The 17,747-nt window shown below is 34.2% G+C and overlaps 1 protein-coding gene across 3 annotated transcripts; it reads left to right on the top strand.

The window, feature by feature from the left end:
* The first annotated feature begins 4,974 nt into the window (after positions 1-4,974).
* On the top strand, positions 4,975-12,772 carry LOC126687200 (uncharacterized). 3 transcript variants are annotated; one of them, XM_050381645.2, is made up of 12 exons: positions 4,982-5,092; positions 5,329-5,677; positions 6,779-6,856; positions 6,965-7,515; positions 8,609-9,229; positions 9,365-9,519; positions 10,351-10,538; positions 10,634-10,767; positions 10,868-11,217; positions 11,310-11,413; positions 12,309-12,391; positions 12,684-12,772. In XM_050381645.2, exons 2-11 carry the CDS (start codon positions 5,341-5,343, stop codon positions 12,377-12,379), a joined length of 2,589 nt encoding a protein of 862 aa, XP_050237602.1. In that variant the 5' UTR covers positions 4,982-5,092; positions 5,329-5,340; the 3' UTR covers positions 12,380-12,391; positions 12,684-12,772. The 3 variants fall into 3 exon arrangements, with proteins under 3 accessions (XP_050237601.1, XP_050237602.1, XP_050237603.1); XM_050381646.2 differs by having other exon boundaries at positions 12,595-12,772; XM_050381644.1 differs by having other exon boundaries at positions 4,975-5,092; positions 12,309-12,698.
* Positions 12,773-17,747: the final 4,975 nt, after the last annotated feature.

Here is a 17,747-nt window from a genome sequence, read left to right as displayed (position 1 = left end):
TTGCTTGGATTTTTTATTATTTTGTAGTATTTATTTTACGAGTGTTTTCCTACTGTTTACGGTAAGATATGCATGCTTGTGGGTAACAAAGTGCCAAGATGCTTGAATTGGACTTCAAGCAAAACTCCTACGGTGATCGAGTTGGAAAGCGATTTTTATAATCTTGGATCAAAGGTATTTTTTGTTTACAGTATTTGTATTTTGATTATTTTTTGTTCTTTGTTTTTTTATATTTGTTGATTTTCTTTTATGTCCTTAAATGTAGCTTAAGTTTCAAAGAATTCTACCTTCTGTGGATGAGAAGAGGGTTTTAATGCTGAATGGCTTTTTTGCCTCTGAAAAGAAGAAGGGCAGTATCCGGAAATATCAGACCGCTGACGATGACGATTTGCCTGCTGTTAATGATGCGAATGACTCTTCTTTGGCTTCTGCATCAACATAAAGTCAACAGCATATCAACAGTCTGTCAAAGAGGGTTGGAAATTTTGAAAAGCAGCTCAAAACTGTTATTCTTTAGCAGTCTGAGATCAAGAAGGATCTTAAATCCTATTATGATGATATTGATAAGGGTATGATTGAAATACATACTGTTTTGAAGGATTTGATCACCAAAATGGACTGTTATATTGAAAAGTCAAAAATTATTCAGGTACAGTTTTAAACTTTCCTTATTTTGTTTATATACATTCCTTTAGTTTTGAAATTGTTGTGTTGACATATGTTTTGATTTTTAGTGTGTCGATGATAAGGATGATCAAGGTGATCGTGGTCATAAAAGTGATTTTTCGTCGGAAAGTGATGATGATAATCAGAATAGTGATAATGAGCTTAATAAGGTTGAAGATCTTTCTGCTGTGGATAATGCTAATGAGAAAGAAGAAGATAAATATGTGAAAGGTGGTGAAAGAGAGGTTGAACAAGCTACGGACGATGTTTCCGGGGTTGATGTTGATACAAATTTGGACTTGAATGAGGCATTTGTGGTTTTTCATTGAATTTAAAGTGTATTATTCTTCTTAACTGTTTATACTTATTAAAAAAAATGAAGGGACAATATATTTTTTTAACGGATTCTTAGCTAACTCAGTTGGACGAACAAGGTGCGTCTATTTGTAGGAGCCGTCAATTTGCTTCTTCGAGTGAAAAACCTTATCAATCTAATAATTTTTTATGTATTTTGTGTTTTTGTTAAATTGAAACAGTTTAGGTGTTTGTTAAATTGTTCTTTTTATTATTTTGTTGATGTTGATATCAGCATTATTAACATGATATCAGCATTTGTGAAACAGTTGTTATCATTTATGTTAACATGATATCAACATCAAGCCAACAAAAGTATATATTTATTTTTCATGAATTTGAGCATTATTATGAACTATTGTTAGTATAATATCAAGCATTCATTACCTATATTTTGTTAATTATTTTTTATATGCTTCTATTTAGAATATGTTTTTTTTTGTGTTTGTTGATTTTCTTTCCTTATTTATTGTAAACTGGATTGCATTGCCTTATAATGAAGCTCCTTGTCCCTTGCTTGATCTTGTGTACACTGAAGCTGATGCATTTAGAGACGTTGAAACTTTTAACTAGACTGAGAAAGGATGGAATAGGAAAACTTGGTAATGTAAATTTATTATTCTTGTTTCTTTTTTATAGATTTGCATCACAATGTGTTGACTGTTTTTAATTTTTGTATGTTTTGTAGTTCGCTTACTGGAAAATATGTTGTAATTAGTCCTGATTTTGATATTGGCGATGATTTAATTTCGAAGAAGATCTTTTTTCATACTTTGAACTTCTGTGGTGGAGAATTATCTACTTCTGTAAGTGTATTTTAATTTTTTTTTATTTTATGTTGACATTTGTATGGTTTACTTTTTCTATATATACTTTTTGTGTATGTTACAACATATTGATATTGTTTTTTACTACTTGAGGAAGAAGATTAAATTGTTGTTTGAGAACAACATGAAGTTTGCTACTATGGATTCCAGTTTCAGCCAGGTTTTAGTCTCATACTATTTTTCTTATATATTTTTCTTATGTAGCTTCTGGTTGTGCTGAATTTAAAGTTACGCGCGGAAACTTCATTCTTGAATACTATTTGGGAGGAGGCTGTGGATATGGTAAGCGTTGGTCGGATGTCAATGACCTTCTATGTCATGTAATTGTCGTAGACCCAAATTATTGGTTTCTCGTACGGATTAATTTTGAAGAATGCAAGGTGTATGTCTACAATTCCTATAAGACTGAGAAGATTGAAGCAAATATAGCAAATATGATAGGAGCTTTTACGCACTATCTTCCTGCATTTTTGAAACAAATGGACTTCTATGCGTCTAAGAAAGACGCTATATCATTGGCCATATCTTCTAGTTTTGACAGCAGATACTCTCCTTTTTCTTATGAAAATGTTGCTGATGTGCCAACTCAAGTTAAGAGGTAAGTTTTTTTTATTTTGTTTTCCTTTATGTTTTCATTTGATTTTAATACCTTTTCTGATTTGTTTGTGTTTAGGCATATCTCAAGCTCCTTTTATAGTAGATGATTGCATACCTAGTAGAGTTGTAGTAGGAAAGTAAATCCTACTTTGTAGGGTTTGACCCTGATTAGGAGTAGTCTTCCTTATTCAGACATGAGTCCTATCTAGGAACGTCTTCCTAAATAGTCTCGTCTTCCTAAGTTAGAGTTTATCTTCCTAAGTTGGAGTTTGTATCCAAATAGGTAAGATACTCGAGAATATTCAGTAGATCTGATAATCTATCTGAATCCCAGGGTCGACGCGCTTTGTCCGAGTCCTCAGGGATTCGGAATTTATCCCTGTCGGGTAAGTCAAGGCGGATCTTATGGATTCGGCCGCCTGTTTTGTATATTTTGGCCCTTCGGATGAGAGTCCGGTATCGTCTGAGAATGGATCTCCTGCGACTCGGCTCCATTGTAGTTAAGATAGAATTCGGTATCAATCAGTAAGTTATTAGTAAACTATTAGTAAATCAATTGTAAATTATTACTAAACCAATAGTAAGCTATTAGTAAACAATTAGCAAATCAATAGTAATATTGGTAAACTTTTAGGTAAACTATTAGAATATTTGAATTTTGGGTAAAATAAGTTTTGTTGGTCAAATTTGAGTATAAAATGTATTTTTATTGTTGGTGGATTATTTATTTTGTTACTAATGGGTAACCATTTAGAAATTATAGTAAATCTATTATCAAATTTATTGTGAAAGTAATCGTAACATATTGTTATATCACTAGTAACTGTTTAGTATATCATTAGTAAGCTTACATTGAGTGTATATATTACCTACTGTTAATCCATTAGTAATTTATTGTGAAATCATAGAAAACATACTGGTATACTATTGGTAACATTTTAATAATCTATTAACAAACTTACAGTGAGAATATGAATTACCTGTTGATTTACCATTGGTAACAATTTAGTAATCTATTAACAAAATTTACAGTGTTAGTATTTGTAACCTATTAACAAATAGTTACCAAAGGTACACCATTAGTAATCCTTTAATAACCTATTAACAAACATCATTTTGTTCTAATGCCTTTCCCTTTGATCTCCTTGCTATTTAATTATGTATTCCTTGTGGCAAGACTTACTCACTTTGTATTGAAAGTTCGTTACTCATTTTGTATTGAAAGTCGTTAATATTATCCGCGCAACGTGCGGGCATTGACCTAATTTGATATATTCTTGATGTGTGAAAATAGAAAAGTAACAAATAAAATGGGATGGAGATAGATTATTATTTTGTTAGTCTATCAAGTACATTTTCCATACAGCACCCATTCATCTTAATTTTTCTAAAAAAATGTACATTTAATTTTCATTACATTTTTTGGGGAAAAAAAGACTAAACAACAAGTTTAGGAAAAAAAAGGTTTTGAGAAGGGATTAAAATTAATCGTGGATAAATCAGCAATACACACAATGTTTTCAGCAAAATCATGATTTTACAATAACTAGCCAAAAGCTATGGTTGGTTCAAGCAATTATATCCCTTATCAGGCATGGTATGGTAATGATAGTGTAATCTAACAAGATGCAGTGAATCACCCAGATAGAGCCTAAATTTGCTTCTCCACCTTGCCCATGTAAAATCTTTCAAATAGCAGTGTCGGAAAACACAAGCCTGCAAATCAGTAGCAGCTTACCACTAGCAGGTCAGAGTTAGTGTATCTCCAAGTACACCAAAGAATCATTCGGAAAAAACAAGATTCAAAATCTCAAACCAGAACCTTGCGTCGCTTGCTCACTTCCACTCTCAACAACTCAAAACGTCTCCGTTCACCACCTTCACCAATCTGTCTCCGCTTTATCTCCTCTTCACCCACCACCCAAAACCCCCAACTCTCCCCAGTAGAACACTCTCCTAACCTCCCAATCAGAACCCGAACCAAAACCCCACTCGAAACCCAATTCGAAACCTGGACCCAAACTCTCAAACCAGGCTTCACTCAGCCGACGTCAACATTGCCCTCCGAGCACAATCAGACCTCGATCTCACCTTCGACATATTCCGCTGGACTAAAATCACCTCCACAACCAAAATCACCTCCACAACAGCCCTCCTTCCTCCACTGCATCTTCGCGGCAACATCTCAAACGGCGTCTTCACAGTAGGAAGCATAAGGAGTTTGATGAGATAGATGAGGACGAGGATGAAGGTGACGGCCAGATGCTTCCGCCGCACAAGATGGTGGCTAGGCAACAATCTCCTCTGGTAGCGTGTTCAGTTTACTTAGCTAGGAGGAATCATATTTTTCAAAACATAAATTTTATTTTTGCAATAAATTTTAGTCAAACTTATATTTCAATAGGTTTTAGTCAATAGGTACCGATGATATTATTTTGCCACTGTGAGGGTACTATAGTCTAAAAACCCCTTTTTCTTGTTGTAGCAGGGTTATGTAGGAATTAATAGGCCCAAGAAGATAAGGCCTAGTTCAGAATTCAGTAGAAAAAGAGAGAAGTTTTGAGGCCCGAAAAGCTCTTCTGCACCATCTCTGTCTCTGCGCTGAGAGAAGTGGATCTCTCTCAGTTTTCAGGCCAATTTCCGATCAGGTAATTATCACTTCCGATCACTCTCAATTAATATGATCATTAGATTCTGCATATCTTCTAGATTTTCATTTTCCTTTCAATAGCTTCAATAGTCACTCAAAATTTCACTCATTTGGTTAATTATAACGCATTTCATTTTCATTTACGCTTTTGTGTTTGATCTCTTGCCATTTTCATTTCCAATTTGTTTGGAGTTTCATTTGATAGTTTGTTTCATTTTTGTAATTTGTATGCAGCTACTTGTAATAATGAATTTTCTACAAAGGTATACTGCTAATGCTACTACACACAGTGTAGTTCCAACGGAACATGGTCTTCCTCCTATACATGAACTTCAAATGGACTCGCGGTACGCTTCCGCTAAGCCAACAGCAACTCTAGAAGGCCTTATAGCTGAAGATTCATTTCCACAGTCGCCGTCTCCTGTTGCAACTCTCCATGACGGGACTGCGCAGGGATCTTCTACCAATGAAGGTGAGAATGGTACGCCTGCTGCCCCTGGCGTGAGTGCACAAAATGAGTCTTTTGCTATGGAGAATCACTCTGATGTTTCCGAAGAAGAAGGGTGGATTACTATTCCACATGGTATGATCCTCCGCTCTTGATGTTTGCTTCTTTGAGTTTATTGAATAAGTAGCTTCTATGATCCTATGCATAGGCAGTCATCATGTTATGCTTAGGGAATGATTGTCCGAAATTAATATTTGGATGCTCAATTAACCATCAAAAAGTGTTCTCACCATGAGAATGCCTTTTAATGTGTGATTGATATTCTTATTGTCTAGCCAAAAGTGTCCATCTCTTACCTATTTTGTGGTTTGTTATTGTCAATTTACTTCTTATATTAAGAAAATTACTAGTGAGATTCACAATCATTTTCTGCTAGGTTTCTGTAAAATTTATGTTTGTGCTTTGTGAATATCCCCAATGAATTCCTGTCAACTTGTCAATTTGGTTCACTAATTATGGTGCATCTAGGTAGTCAACCCAACAAAATTATGGAGTTCTCTGTGATTGGTTTGGTGTTTTTTCATCAAGTAAGGAAGTGTGCTAGAATTTTCAGCTTAGCCACGATCTGGGTAGAGTACATTTTGGTTGGTTCATGTTTCCATTTGTGACCTCTCCTCTACATTATCCAAAAGGATGGCACCATCATAAAGATGTTTAGAGCCTTCCTCTATTTAAAGAATATTCATAGTAATATTGTTGGGGTTCTATTTATTGGTTCACTCTTGGAACACAAGTATTTATCATCTGAATTAGTCATATAATCAAGCAAATACAAACTGTTATGAGCAGTTTTATTGAACTGTTAAACTTATTGTAGTCATCACCCCTACCATGTGTTGGTCAAAGTGCCCTTGTTCAAAAGTTTCACTCTTCTGAAATAGTTATATGATCAAACAATGCAAACTGTTATTATAAATTTTTATACTTACTATAGTCATCATCCCTACCATGTAATGGTCAAAGGGCCCTTGTTCCTCAATATCACTCGTGAAAGTAATTATTCTGACATCTTCATTCAAATTGGATTTGTTCTTCACATTAGTTCTATATCTAATACATTTGCACGCAACTATTTTATTTCACTTTTGTATATGTTGTCTTATGTTTGTTATGCGCTATTTGAATGTCTTCATGTATGTTTAATGCAGTATTTTACATTTGAAACATTTTTTGTAGGGGAACTTCCTGATGGTTGGAATAATGTACCAGATATACATTCATTACGCTCCCTGGATCGATCATTTGTTTTTCCTGGTGCCTATCTTTTGTAATCTCTTGGTTGATCCAGTTCTGACATGCATCAATTATTATGCATGCCAGAGACCTTGTGATCAATTTACCTGAACTCTATTTCTATTTCAGGTGAGCAGGTTCATATCCTGGCATGCTTGTCAGCATGTAAGCAGGTTACAGAAATTATTACTCCATTTAAAGTTGCTGCTGTGATGTCTAAAAATGGCATTGGACAAAGCCCTGAGAAACAAAATGGGAAGGTGAGGGATGAAAAAGATTTGGGATCAGGAGAAGGCGAAGGCGAAGTGAGCTCAGATGGCCAATTTGTAGATCAAAATGGAAGTACGCCATTAAAACCAGAGATTGATTCACAAAAAGATATATCTGCCAGTGAATCTTTCCTCAGAATGGAAGATCATAAAAGACAAACTGAAACATTATTGCAAAGATTTAGAAACTCTCACTTTTTTGTTAGGATTGCCGATGCAGGGGAGCCACTTTGGTCAAAAAGAGGTAGTTTTGATTCCAAATCTTCTGAGATGGATGGTCAGAACTCCACTGCAGATGACATGTCCCGAATTGTTGCTCTTATTGATAGAGGAAATTTTGATGCCAATGTTTCTGGTGGAGCAGCAAGGAATTCTGTCAATTGTTTCTCTCTTCCTAATGGAGACATAGTGGTATGTGACTGATAACGTCTACATTCTCCACTTTTGATCATTCTGTTATGATTGATTTTCAAGAAAAATGTCCAGCCTTCACTTTTGTATTTTATAGAGGTCTTGCATTGATAGCTACTCTAAGGATTTTGGTTTTTTCGGTTTCTGCCGTACATACAAATATAAGCCATTTAGTTGTGCTTGAAGTTTCTGCCTTATATGTTGGGACATGGGCAATGAATATCAGAATTGGTCATTCATGGTTTTTTAAACTAGGTGTTTTATAATTGAACTACGCAAGTTCTAGTCCCACTTTTTCCACGTTTTGTTTTCTCAATATCCACATAAAAGTACACATATTCTCATCATCAGAAATGTGTGGAAAGTTGAATTGCGCTAATACAACTCCACCTATTGGCTTTCTATTCTGTCTTGTCTATTAGTTGCTTGAAAACATTTCTACGAACAACTGATATGTTACATATATTTCAGCTTTGTTATTGTTTTAGACAAAATTGTTTTGTCCTCTTTATCTGTAATTACTGTCTAAGGATATTTTTGATTCTAATAATGACAGTATTCTTTTGTTAAACTAATTAAAACATCCTCTCTAGACCTGCTCTTTTTATAATTAAGTTGCATGAATGGTTTGGTTTCTAATGCTTAAGAAGCTAAAATCAAGACTTTGTGAATGGATTTAGGTTGCGTGTTCTTTTTGCATCTAGAAAGTTGCTAAGAAATATCCTATTATGCTTAATGTTTTTCGAGTAGAAACTCAAATCTGTAAGTCACGAGTACCTTCATTTGCTTCATGCATTATGCAGTTTTTTTACTAATTTACTAAGAGGTGACATACAACTTCGTTACCTTTTTGGTGGGCTTCTGGATATTATGAAAATTAAAAAATTTCTATGCATTAGTACGAAATCATGCAATAAATTGCATGTAAATTTAAGTGATACAATTTCATAAGCTATGGAATAAGATGTCATTGATATAGCAGGCAATTCACTTCCTACTTTATATTTTATGACAGTATGATGCTATCACTATGTTTATTTTAAGTAGTCAGACTACTGATTTTCTTTCCATTTCTATATTTGGAAGGATGCAGGTGCTTTTACAAGTTAATATTGGTGTTAATATTTTGAGAGATCCTATCATTGAGATTCTTCAATTTGAGAAATATCAGGAAAAAAATTTGTCTCCTGAGAATCAAGACAACATAAATGGCATGCATTATGATCCATGTGGTGAGTTGTTAAAATGGCTGCTTCCTTTGGATAACACTCTTCCTCCTCCAGCTCGTTCTCTATCTCCTACTCGTTTAGGTTCTGGTTCAGGAATAGTTGCCTCTTCCCACAAGCCTTCTCCTTCCAGTTCTCAGCTATTCTCTCATTTCAGAAGTTACTCCATGTCATCATTGCCTCAAAATACTACATCATCTCCTCAACCTGTTAAAACCCAAAGTTCTAAGCCTAGCTTTGACCTTGGAGACTGGAATCAGTACTCATCTCAGAAGTTCTGGAAAGGTCAAAAATCTGGGGGTGAAGGTCTTTTATCTTTTCGAGGTGTATCATTAGAGCGAGAAAGATTTTCTGTTCGTTGTGGGCTAGAAGGCATCTATATTCCAGGACGAAGATGGAGAAGGAAACTTAAAATTGTTCAACTGGTAGAAATTCATTCATTTGCTGCAGACTGCAATACCGACGACCTTCTCTGTGTTCAGATAAAGGTGCTTATTGGACTGCCTTCAAATATATTTGTTGCATCGTTACTCTCTTTTATCTGAATATCACATGATATAGCTCGTCAGTCTAGTTGCTTATTGGACTGATTTCAACATTTCTCAATTCCTTCTTTTTTGCAGAATGTTTCTCCAGAAAGTAATCCAGATATAGTTGTATACATAGATGCTATAACAATCGTATTTGAGGAGGCTTCGAAAAGTGTATCACCTTCATCATTGCCAATTGCTTGCATTGAAGCTGGAAATGACCACTCTTTGCCAAATCTACCCCTCAGGTTATTGTTTGCTCTAGGTGCTGTACATTCATTAATTGGTTGTAACTGAATATTGTCCCGTTAAAGCAGTTGTCTAGTTGTTGGTGGTGGCTGTTTACTGTTTTTTTTAATATTTTGCACACACTGATGCTGCGTGTTTAGGTAATCCCAACATACCTAGCCTTATTAAGTTCAAGGTAAGGACTTTTTGGTATGTAACTGTCGTTCACTGGAACATTTCCTTTGCTTCATTCTTGAGAAATAATTAAGTTTACTCGGCATGTGTGCATTAGGATTATGTTTGTAGTGAAGCTGTGGCTGTGATGCTCATCTGTTGTCTTCATTGATTCTAGGACTGTGCAAAAGCCTATTCCTATACTTTCTAATGGTGTGTTGCAATTGGATTTGCTGCCAATTCACAGTTTAGTTCTGTGGACAAATGCTGCATTTCTATGTGTTGATTGTGGCTTCTTAAAATTTAAATGTGAGCCTGCCTTTACTAACCTGTCCTACTGCTAAGCCAACCTTTCGATGCTTAGATGTCTTCTAGAAACACTATGCATTTAATTTTTTTAAATGTCTGACAAAACAACTAGGTGTATGGTTATGCTATATGTCATTTTCTTTTTAATAGATGAAAACAAAACAACAAATATCTAAGCAGAAAGTATATTACTTTAGCAGTATGATGGATGAATATTACCTTTATGATTTATGACAATTTTATGAATTTTTCGATTTTATTTTTAGACTGGGATTCTATGAACATAATTTTCTCTTATACATCTAAAAGCTTTTTGCTCTGCAAGAGGTATTATCTATCATCAGCTGATTATGAATTCCACATGGCAGGAGAGGTGAAGAGCACTCTTTTATTCTTAAACCAGCATGCTCTATGCAGCAAAATGTAAAAGTTCATGCTGAAAAAGTTTCTCCATCATCAAGTTTGCGCCTCACACCCAGTCCCATTGAAGGAAGGAGGAATGGTTTGGATACTGATAAGTATGCAATAATGGTATCCTGCCGATGCAACTATACGGGTAATCATCCAATTCTGTATTTAGTTCATCATACCTAATATGATTAACTTCTTGCCATTCTCATTTTATTGTTATATTTTCTGTATTAAATGAAGAGTCAAGGTTATTTTTCAAGCGGACAACTAGTTGGCGACCACGTATCTCAAGGGATCTTTTGATCTCTGTTGCATCTGAAATGTCGGGACAATCTTCTGGATCGAGCGAAAGAGCTTCTCAGCTTCCAGTTCAGGTTTACCTCATTCTGGTTTTCCATCATTGTCTCATGTCCTTTCATTTTAGCCATTCAGTTTCTTTAATCAGGGTTAAAATTTCCATATTGAAATTGCCAGGTCTTAACCCTTCAGGCATCAAATTTGACATCTGAAGATCTTACTATGACGGTTCTTGCACCTGCCTCATTTACTTCTCCTCCTTCAGTGGGGTCCTTGAGCTCACCAACAACACCAATGAATCCATTTGTTCGTTTGTCTGATTCTTCAAGCAGAATAGGTGGGGAAAGACATGGTACTGCAATTAAAAGACTGAGTTCTATGCCTCCTTCAGAGAAACCTAAACAGACGGGTAAAGGGGGAGTTCACTCCCATTCCTTTAATGAACAATCTTCCCCCATATCTGATGTTGTTCCAAGTGATGGTCTAGGTTGCACGCATCTATGGCTGCAGAGTCGAGTCCCCTTAGGGTAAAGCATCATTTCTGTTTTTCCTTTTTTTTACTTCTTCCTGTTTCTGGTTTCTGTCGTCAGAAATGACAATGAAAGTATGGTTGGATCAGATGTGTTCCTGCTCAATCAACAGCTACCATCAAGCTTGAGCTACTTCCCTTGACTGATGGCATAATTACTCTGGACACGTTACAGATTGATGTCAAGGATAAAGGTATGTATTTTTGCATCCATTTTCTGATTTCTTCTTAATATGGACTTTATCAATATTAACTGGGCGCCTTCTCCTTTTATGCTCAAATACGAGCCTTTTCTTTATTTCTTATGAATCCTTGAAATATTTAAGCTTGCTATTCCCCTTGCCATTAGACACAGGCATCATGGTGTATCTCATAAAAAAACGTTTGTTTGGATAATTTTGTGCCAATAGACTCAAATTGAGATTGCATGCTGTAAGTATCAAGTGAATTTAATTGTTACTTCAGTTGACCCATGGATTTACCATACTTCTCGTTGTGTTGGATGCGAGCATACATATAAAGAGGTTGAGTAATGATTTATGGGTTGTTAACTAGGGTAGTTCTACTTGTGATGGAACTCTTAAATGAAACTCCACATTAGTGGTTAGTTTCAATGACATAACCTGGCTACAAAATCAGTTTGAAGTGCCAAAATGATATGAATCATCAGCACCTTATTCTTTAACCTGGAAGTTATACATATTTATGGCCAATGATAAGTTACACGCATTTTTGATTATTGCGGTCTATCAGCATTGGTGCAGATGCAAACTATCTTGCTTATATTATTGTAAAGCCCATAACTTGCGATAATTTTGCATGGTTTGGTATTGCACGCAAGAATCCCCCAATCTTGTTATCTGACTGTCAGTATTTTGACTAGCCACATCTGTTGTTTTCTTTGCCACAGGCAAATATAAGTGCTTGATCTTATATCTTATATTATGCTGTTTATGCTGTTCCAATGGATACAAGTTACAAGTACTCTGCGCATATTTCTTATTTTTTGTTTTACTTCTTTTACACGTTATCTGATAACTCATAACCAACCTAACAAGTTCTTACAAGTATTATTTACTGGTTGGACAGGTCTAACGTACATTCCCGAGCATTCACTGAAAATCAATGCAACTTCAAGCATATCTACAGGGATTGTATAGGAACGATTCAGTGTGAGTTCTATTTCTTATTGCTCTTCTTCAAATGCCGAAAAGAATTTGAAAGGGATACATGATATGCCATACCTGGTTTTATGATGTGGTGATTGTTTACATTGATTTGTTTTGAAAATAGAAACCCGCCTGATGTAATCTAATTGAAGAAGAGCGATTATATAGCACGAACTCTGAAAGAGTTATACTCTTTATCTTGACAGGGTCATTTATACTTGTATGATAAAGAATTCATTCTTGGTCTTGTTTATGTATTCAGTAGACCCTGGTTTTTCCTCTGTTTATTTGATAGATGTTGGGATGGCAATGGATATGCTACATCTGGCGACTCTACTCAAATGAGGTAGTATTCATTCTTAAATATAAGGGATATAAACTTTATTGTAAATTTTATATTTATATTTTTATTTGAAAACATTATGTATAATAGATTTAAAGTTAGTTATTGAATATTACTTTTGCAATTCTACAAATTTAAAACCTGTACTGTTCTTTTTAGGCCTAATGGTGAAAAAGCCAAATTTTTACGATTTGTTGCAATTTAAATCAAACCTTTTAATTTTTGTAATAATAGCCAAATTACATATCTTTGTTGCAATAATAGGCAAATTGGTAGCCAAACTTGCAACAAAAAATATCCAAGTTTGGCTTGCAAAAAAAATATGCAATTTGTCTATTATGACAAAAATTAAGGTTTGGTTTTTTTCTTCTTAGCCATTAAGCCTTTTTTTAATAGAAATGACGGAAAACCTGAAATCATGCAATTTTTTTAAAATTTGGTATTCCGAGAAATAATCGAGTGTTACTCAATTCGACTGCTACATGCTTCATATCTGAATACCATTTTATCCAACTCTACAGAATTGATGAGTAAGGATATCTCAAAATTCAGTGCGGATGTCTAAACTCTATCTTCTTTTCTAGTTTGGCAAAGTCTTGCATAGAATGAAAGCATTGCTCCATGAATTTTCAACTTATTGAAACAAAATTTGGCATGGAAATGATGTGTTTGGTGCTCTAATTATATGAAATGGTATCACCCTGCTTTGATGGTTAGAATTCTGTCCTATCCAAGATTTCATTAATTTCTGAAATGGTTATTTTCTTGTCTTTATTATTTGCATATATGATTCTAACCAGGTCTGGGGATACTTGTGAATTGGATACAGGCTCTCCAATTTTTTTCCCCTTTTAGGAGAGGATGCTATAATTTTGATTTTAAGATTAGCGTAATGACTAAATAAATTTCTCAAAAAAAAATCAAATCTTTTTGCAGTTCTTTAGTTACAATCGAGCTTTTTGAATTCTTACAATTTTGTTCCAATTTTAAAAAGAGCAAATTACTGTGACACTCTTCACATATGTCATAATTCATAGTTCGCTATATGTTATTTGAAAATCAAATGATTTGGTGCCACATTTTTAATTATGCAAATAATTACAATTTTATGTTAAATTTGGATAACAACTCGTTAACAAAATTAAAATTGAGATATCAAATCGTTTGAAAATGAGGTATCAAATTATTAACGTAATTGAAAGTGAGGTAATAAATCGTTTAAAAGTGAATACCAAATTGTTAATGGAACTAACAAAAATTCTTAATTGTTAACGGAAATGAAAGTAAAGTATCAAATCTTTTGATTTTCAAATAAGAGGTAACAAATTGTAAATATGACATATGTAGGGACTTCATAGTAATTTGATCTTTTAAAAATCTTTTTTAATTGTATTCCTATTTTAGTTGAATTTGTGCCAATCCTTATGTGGATTGCACCAAACGTCATGTGAAGCTGGCGTCAGATAGAGACACTAGAGTCAGTGACGTAGAGAATTTAAAATCTCGTGTCATCTTTCGATTTGAATCAAACTTATTAAAATTTTATTTTAATTTTCACAGTTTTAGAAAAAGGTTAAATTAATTTAAAAACCTTTATGCCTGAGAGTTCATTCTCGAGGATTACAGAACTTGGCTTACTTTTTATTGAATGTCGTACTTCAAGTTATCCCGTCCTAAGTTCTCTCGGGATGAGCTCTTAGATGTAGGGGGTGGCCAAGGGTCATGAACCACGGTTCCGGTTCGGAACCGTCGGGTCACGGTTCAAGAAATACTTGAACCGGCCTTGAACCGGCCTTTGGACGGTTCCATGCCGGTTCGGAATCCGCCGGTTCCGATTCACAATTCTAGTTTTGGCATTTCGAAATTTAAAAAAATTTATGAAAATTATATTTTAATATTTTAAATCAAGTTAAAATTAAAATTTTATTTAATATAAATAATTAATTATACATAAAATTTAAAATTATATTTAATTTATCATAAATTTTTATAATTAATTATTTTTATACAGTTGATACAATCATATATTGCTTTACAAATAAAATAAAATTAGTGGTTAGTATTAAAAAGAAATAAAAAAAATTAAATATATTAAAAATAAATAAATAATATTTATATAATTATAATAGTATATATCATAAATTAATAAAGTATGCTAAAGTATATTTATATAATTATACGAGAATCATATCTGATATGGTATTCTTTTGTGACCGAATCCTATAGGATTCGACTTTCATTTCTTAAAGCGAACCTATCGTGATTTTGGATTCGTCTTTGGCGTTTGTGATTCTCTCTAGATTAGTCGTCCTGCATTTGGGCTTCTTATGGGCGAATCCTCTTGGGATTTGGTTTATCAGTATCGTGTGAAAGTTAGTTTCCATCATTAGCTCCCCCATAAGTAAGGTAATGTCTGAGTATTTATGCTCGTTTTGATGTTTAGCCTTTCTTTATTTTTTTCTAGCTTTTCTTAATTTGAGGCGAGTCTTTAAAATATCTAGGCGAGATGCTTCAAATTCTTCATTATTTTGTCATCTTGACACGTGTTGGCAAGGGCTCTTGAACTTTTAACACTTGTTAATTTATTTGCTACATGTCTTCATTTTTAGCATGCGTTCTAGGGTTTTGTCGCTCCGATTTCTTAACCGCAATCATTGAGTTTTTGGGTTTGTTCGTGGGTATTTGTTGTATCTTCATCTTCTTTATTTCATCCTCTCTTTCACGTTTTATCTTTCTAATTATTTCTTCTATAGACTGTAGTTTTTGAATTATTACAGTGATATAGTTTTCATCTTTGCTTCGTGTTTCTTTTATCCCAATGTAGCTTCTTTTACATGTATTGTGTTTCTTCACATTATTTGTTATTTGATTACTGTTGTTTTGCTATACTTTGTGTTCTTCGTGTTCTTGTGGATTTCTAATTTTGCCTTTTCAATTTTCTTTCTCTTTAGAGGTTTTGATCCATTTCTTATTTCATTTTGTCATTTTAATTTGTTGTTTGTTTCTCTTCTTCTTCTTTTCCTCCGAATCACTAGAAATGGATGCTAAAACGGGGGAGGCTGGAAGTATTTTTGATATTTTAAATGATACTCATTGTTCGCTCTCTAAGCAACAAGTTTTTGATATGCGTACTCGGTTTAATTTTTCTTCGGGGTACGGGGTTAATAAACTTGGTGCCCTTTCCAGTCCTCACCATTTCTGATTCGCCAAACGAGATCGTTTTGTTTGAGTAGAGTTTTTTAGCTGGTCTTAGGTTTCCCTTATATCCTTTTATTTTTTTATGTTTATTGGGCATTGGAGATTTTGCTTGGCCAGCTTCATCCTAATGTGATCCGCCTTCTTATTTGTTTTGTGGAAACTTGTAAGATTCGAGGGCAGACCCCTTTCTTTAAATGTGTTTTGTCACTCTTGTTCCTTTTATAAATTTGACCACTTGTTTGTTTTTGTCATAAGTAGGTCTGGACGATCTTATTTTAAATTGCACTTTCCAAAAGACTGGATGTTTAAATTTTTCTTGGTTAAACACTATTTGCTTTTTTTTAAATTGAGGAAAGATTTTCTTTTTTCAAGTTGAAATTTGTTCCTTCCCCTGCGAATCCTGTCAAGTCGTCTTTTGTTGCTGACTTGGTGTTTGAGAGTCAGGTGAGTCTTTGGTGCCTGTTTTAGTTAGTCATTACTTGAGGCATTAGTGACTACCTTTGGAGGATCCTCCTTGAAGTCTTTCTGATGTTATATATGAAATGGTTTCTAAAGGTATTCTTCTAAGCTTTTATCATAGATATAGCTGACTTAAAATTCGTTCTCTTAATAGAAATCGTATCTAATCTAGTGTTCTTTAACGATCGAATCCTATAGAATTCGATTTTCATTTCTTTGGGCGAATCTATCTTAACTTTATAGCCGGCGAATCCAGTAGAATTCGCCTTTGGCATTTAGGATTCTGTCTAAATTAATCGTCCTGCATTTAGGCTTCTTATGGGTGAATCCTTTTAGGATTCGGTTTATCAGTATCGTGGAAAAGTCAGTTTCCATATATATTGTTTTTATAATAAAAATTAGGGGTATTTGCAAAACAAATCCCAACATTTCACTTTTGTAGCGATTTGATCCCAATGTTTAAAACGTTACGAAACAAATCCCAACTTTGTTTATTTTTGCAATTTGTAGCCCCAACCACTTTCCGGCAACTTTATGCGTACGTGGCAGCCATGTTAGATACATGTATTGGCATATTAAATCTATATGCTTCCAAAAAAATTCAAATAAAATCCTAACATTTTGTGTTTTTGCACTTTGTAACCTAAAAAAAGAGACAAAACTGTCGGAAAACTGATTGGGGCTACTTATTACAAAAATAAGAAAGATTGAGATATGTTTCGTAACATTTTAAACGTTGGGATTAAATCGCTACAAAAGTGAAACGTTGAGATTTGTTTTGTCCATACCCCTAAAATTTATCAATCTCATAAAAAAGATTTCATGATTTCGCAAACTGATAAGACGGTATATCTCAGTATCCGTTTTGTAATTTGCAAAAGACTTAATGTTCTTTTTTTAAGACGGTGACCTTTCTGAGAAATAATTTGATAATTTAATAAATATTTTTAATAATTTTAAATTTAATATTATTTCTTTCATGTTGGAATAACTCAATGACTCTGAGAGTTTAATATCCGTTAAAAAATGGAATTATAGATTTAGCAGGAAAAATAAGAGATGCATGCATGTATAGATATAGCATAGCAGAGCACCGGCGAGGGATAAAACTCTACACGCGCGCATTTTCTTCCTCTCAAACAAAGACGACACGTCACTATCAAAACGGGTCCCACTTGAAATATTTCGATTTCTCTCTCCTGCCCAAGCTGCCCCACATCTTTCCCACGTCTCTTCCCAAACTGCCCTAATCATCTCTCTATCTGCACAGTGTTTGGCTATTGGGCAGCCCGAAACTACTGCCTTCCTCGGGCAGCTCCTCGTTGCTTTTTCTAGTCTTCGATTCGATTTATTTAACAA

The sequence above is a fragment of the Mercurialis annua genome, linkage group LG6 (genome assembly GCF_937616625.2).
Source record: "Mercurialis annua linkage group LG6, ddMerAnnu1.2, whole genome shotgun sequence".
NCBI classification, from domain to species: Eukaryota; Viridiplantae; Streptophyta; class Magnoliopsida; order Malpighiales; family Euphorbiaceae; genus Mercurialis; species Mercurialis annua.
Note: the sequence above shows the minus strand (reverse complement) of the source record. Positions and strands in the feature narration are given on the sequence as shown.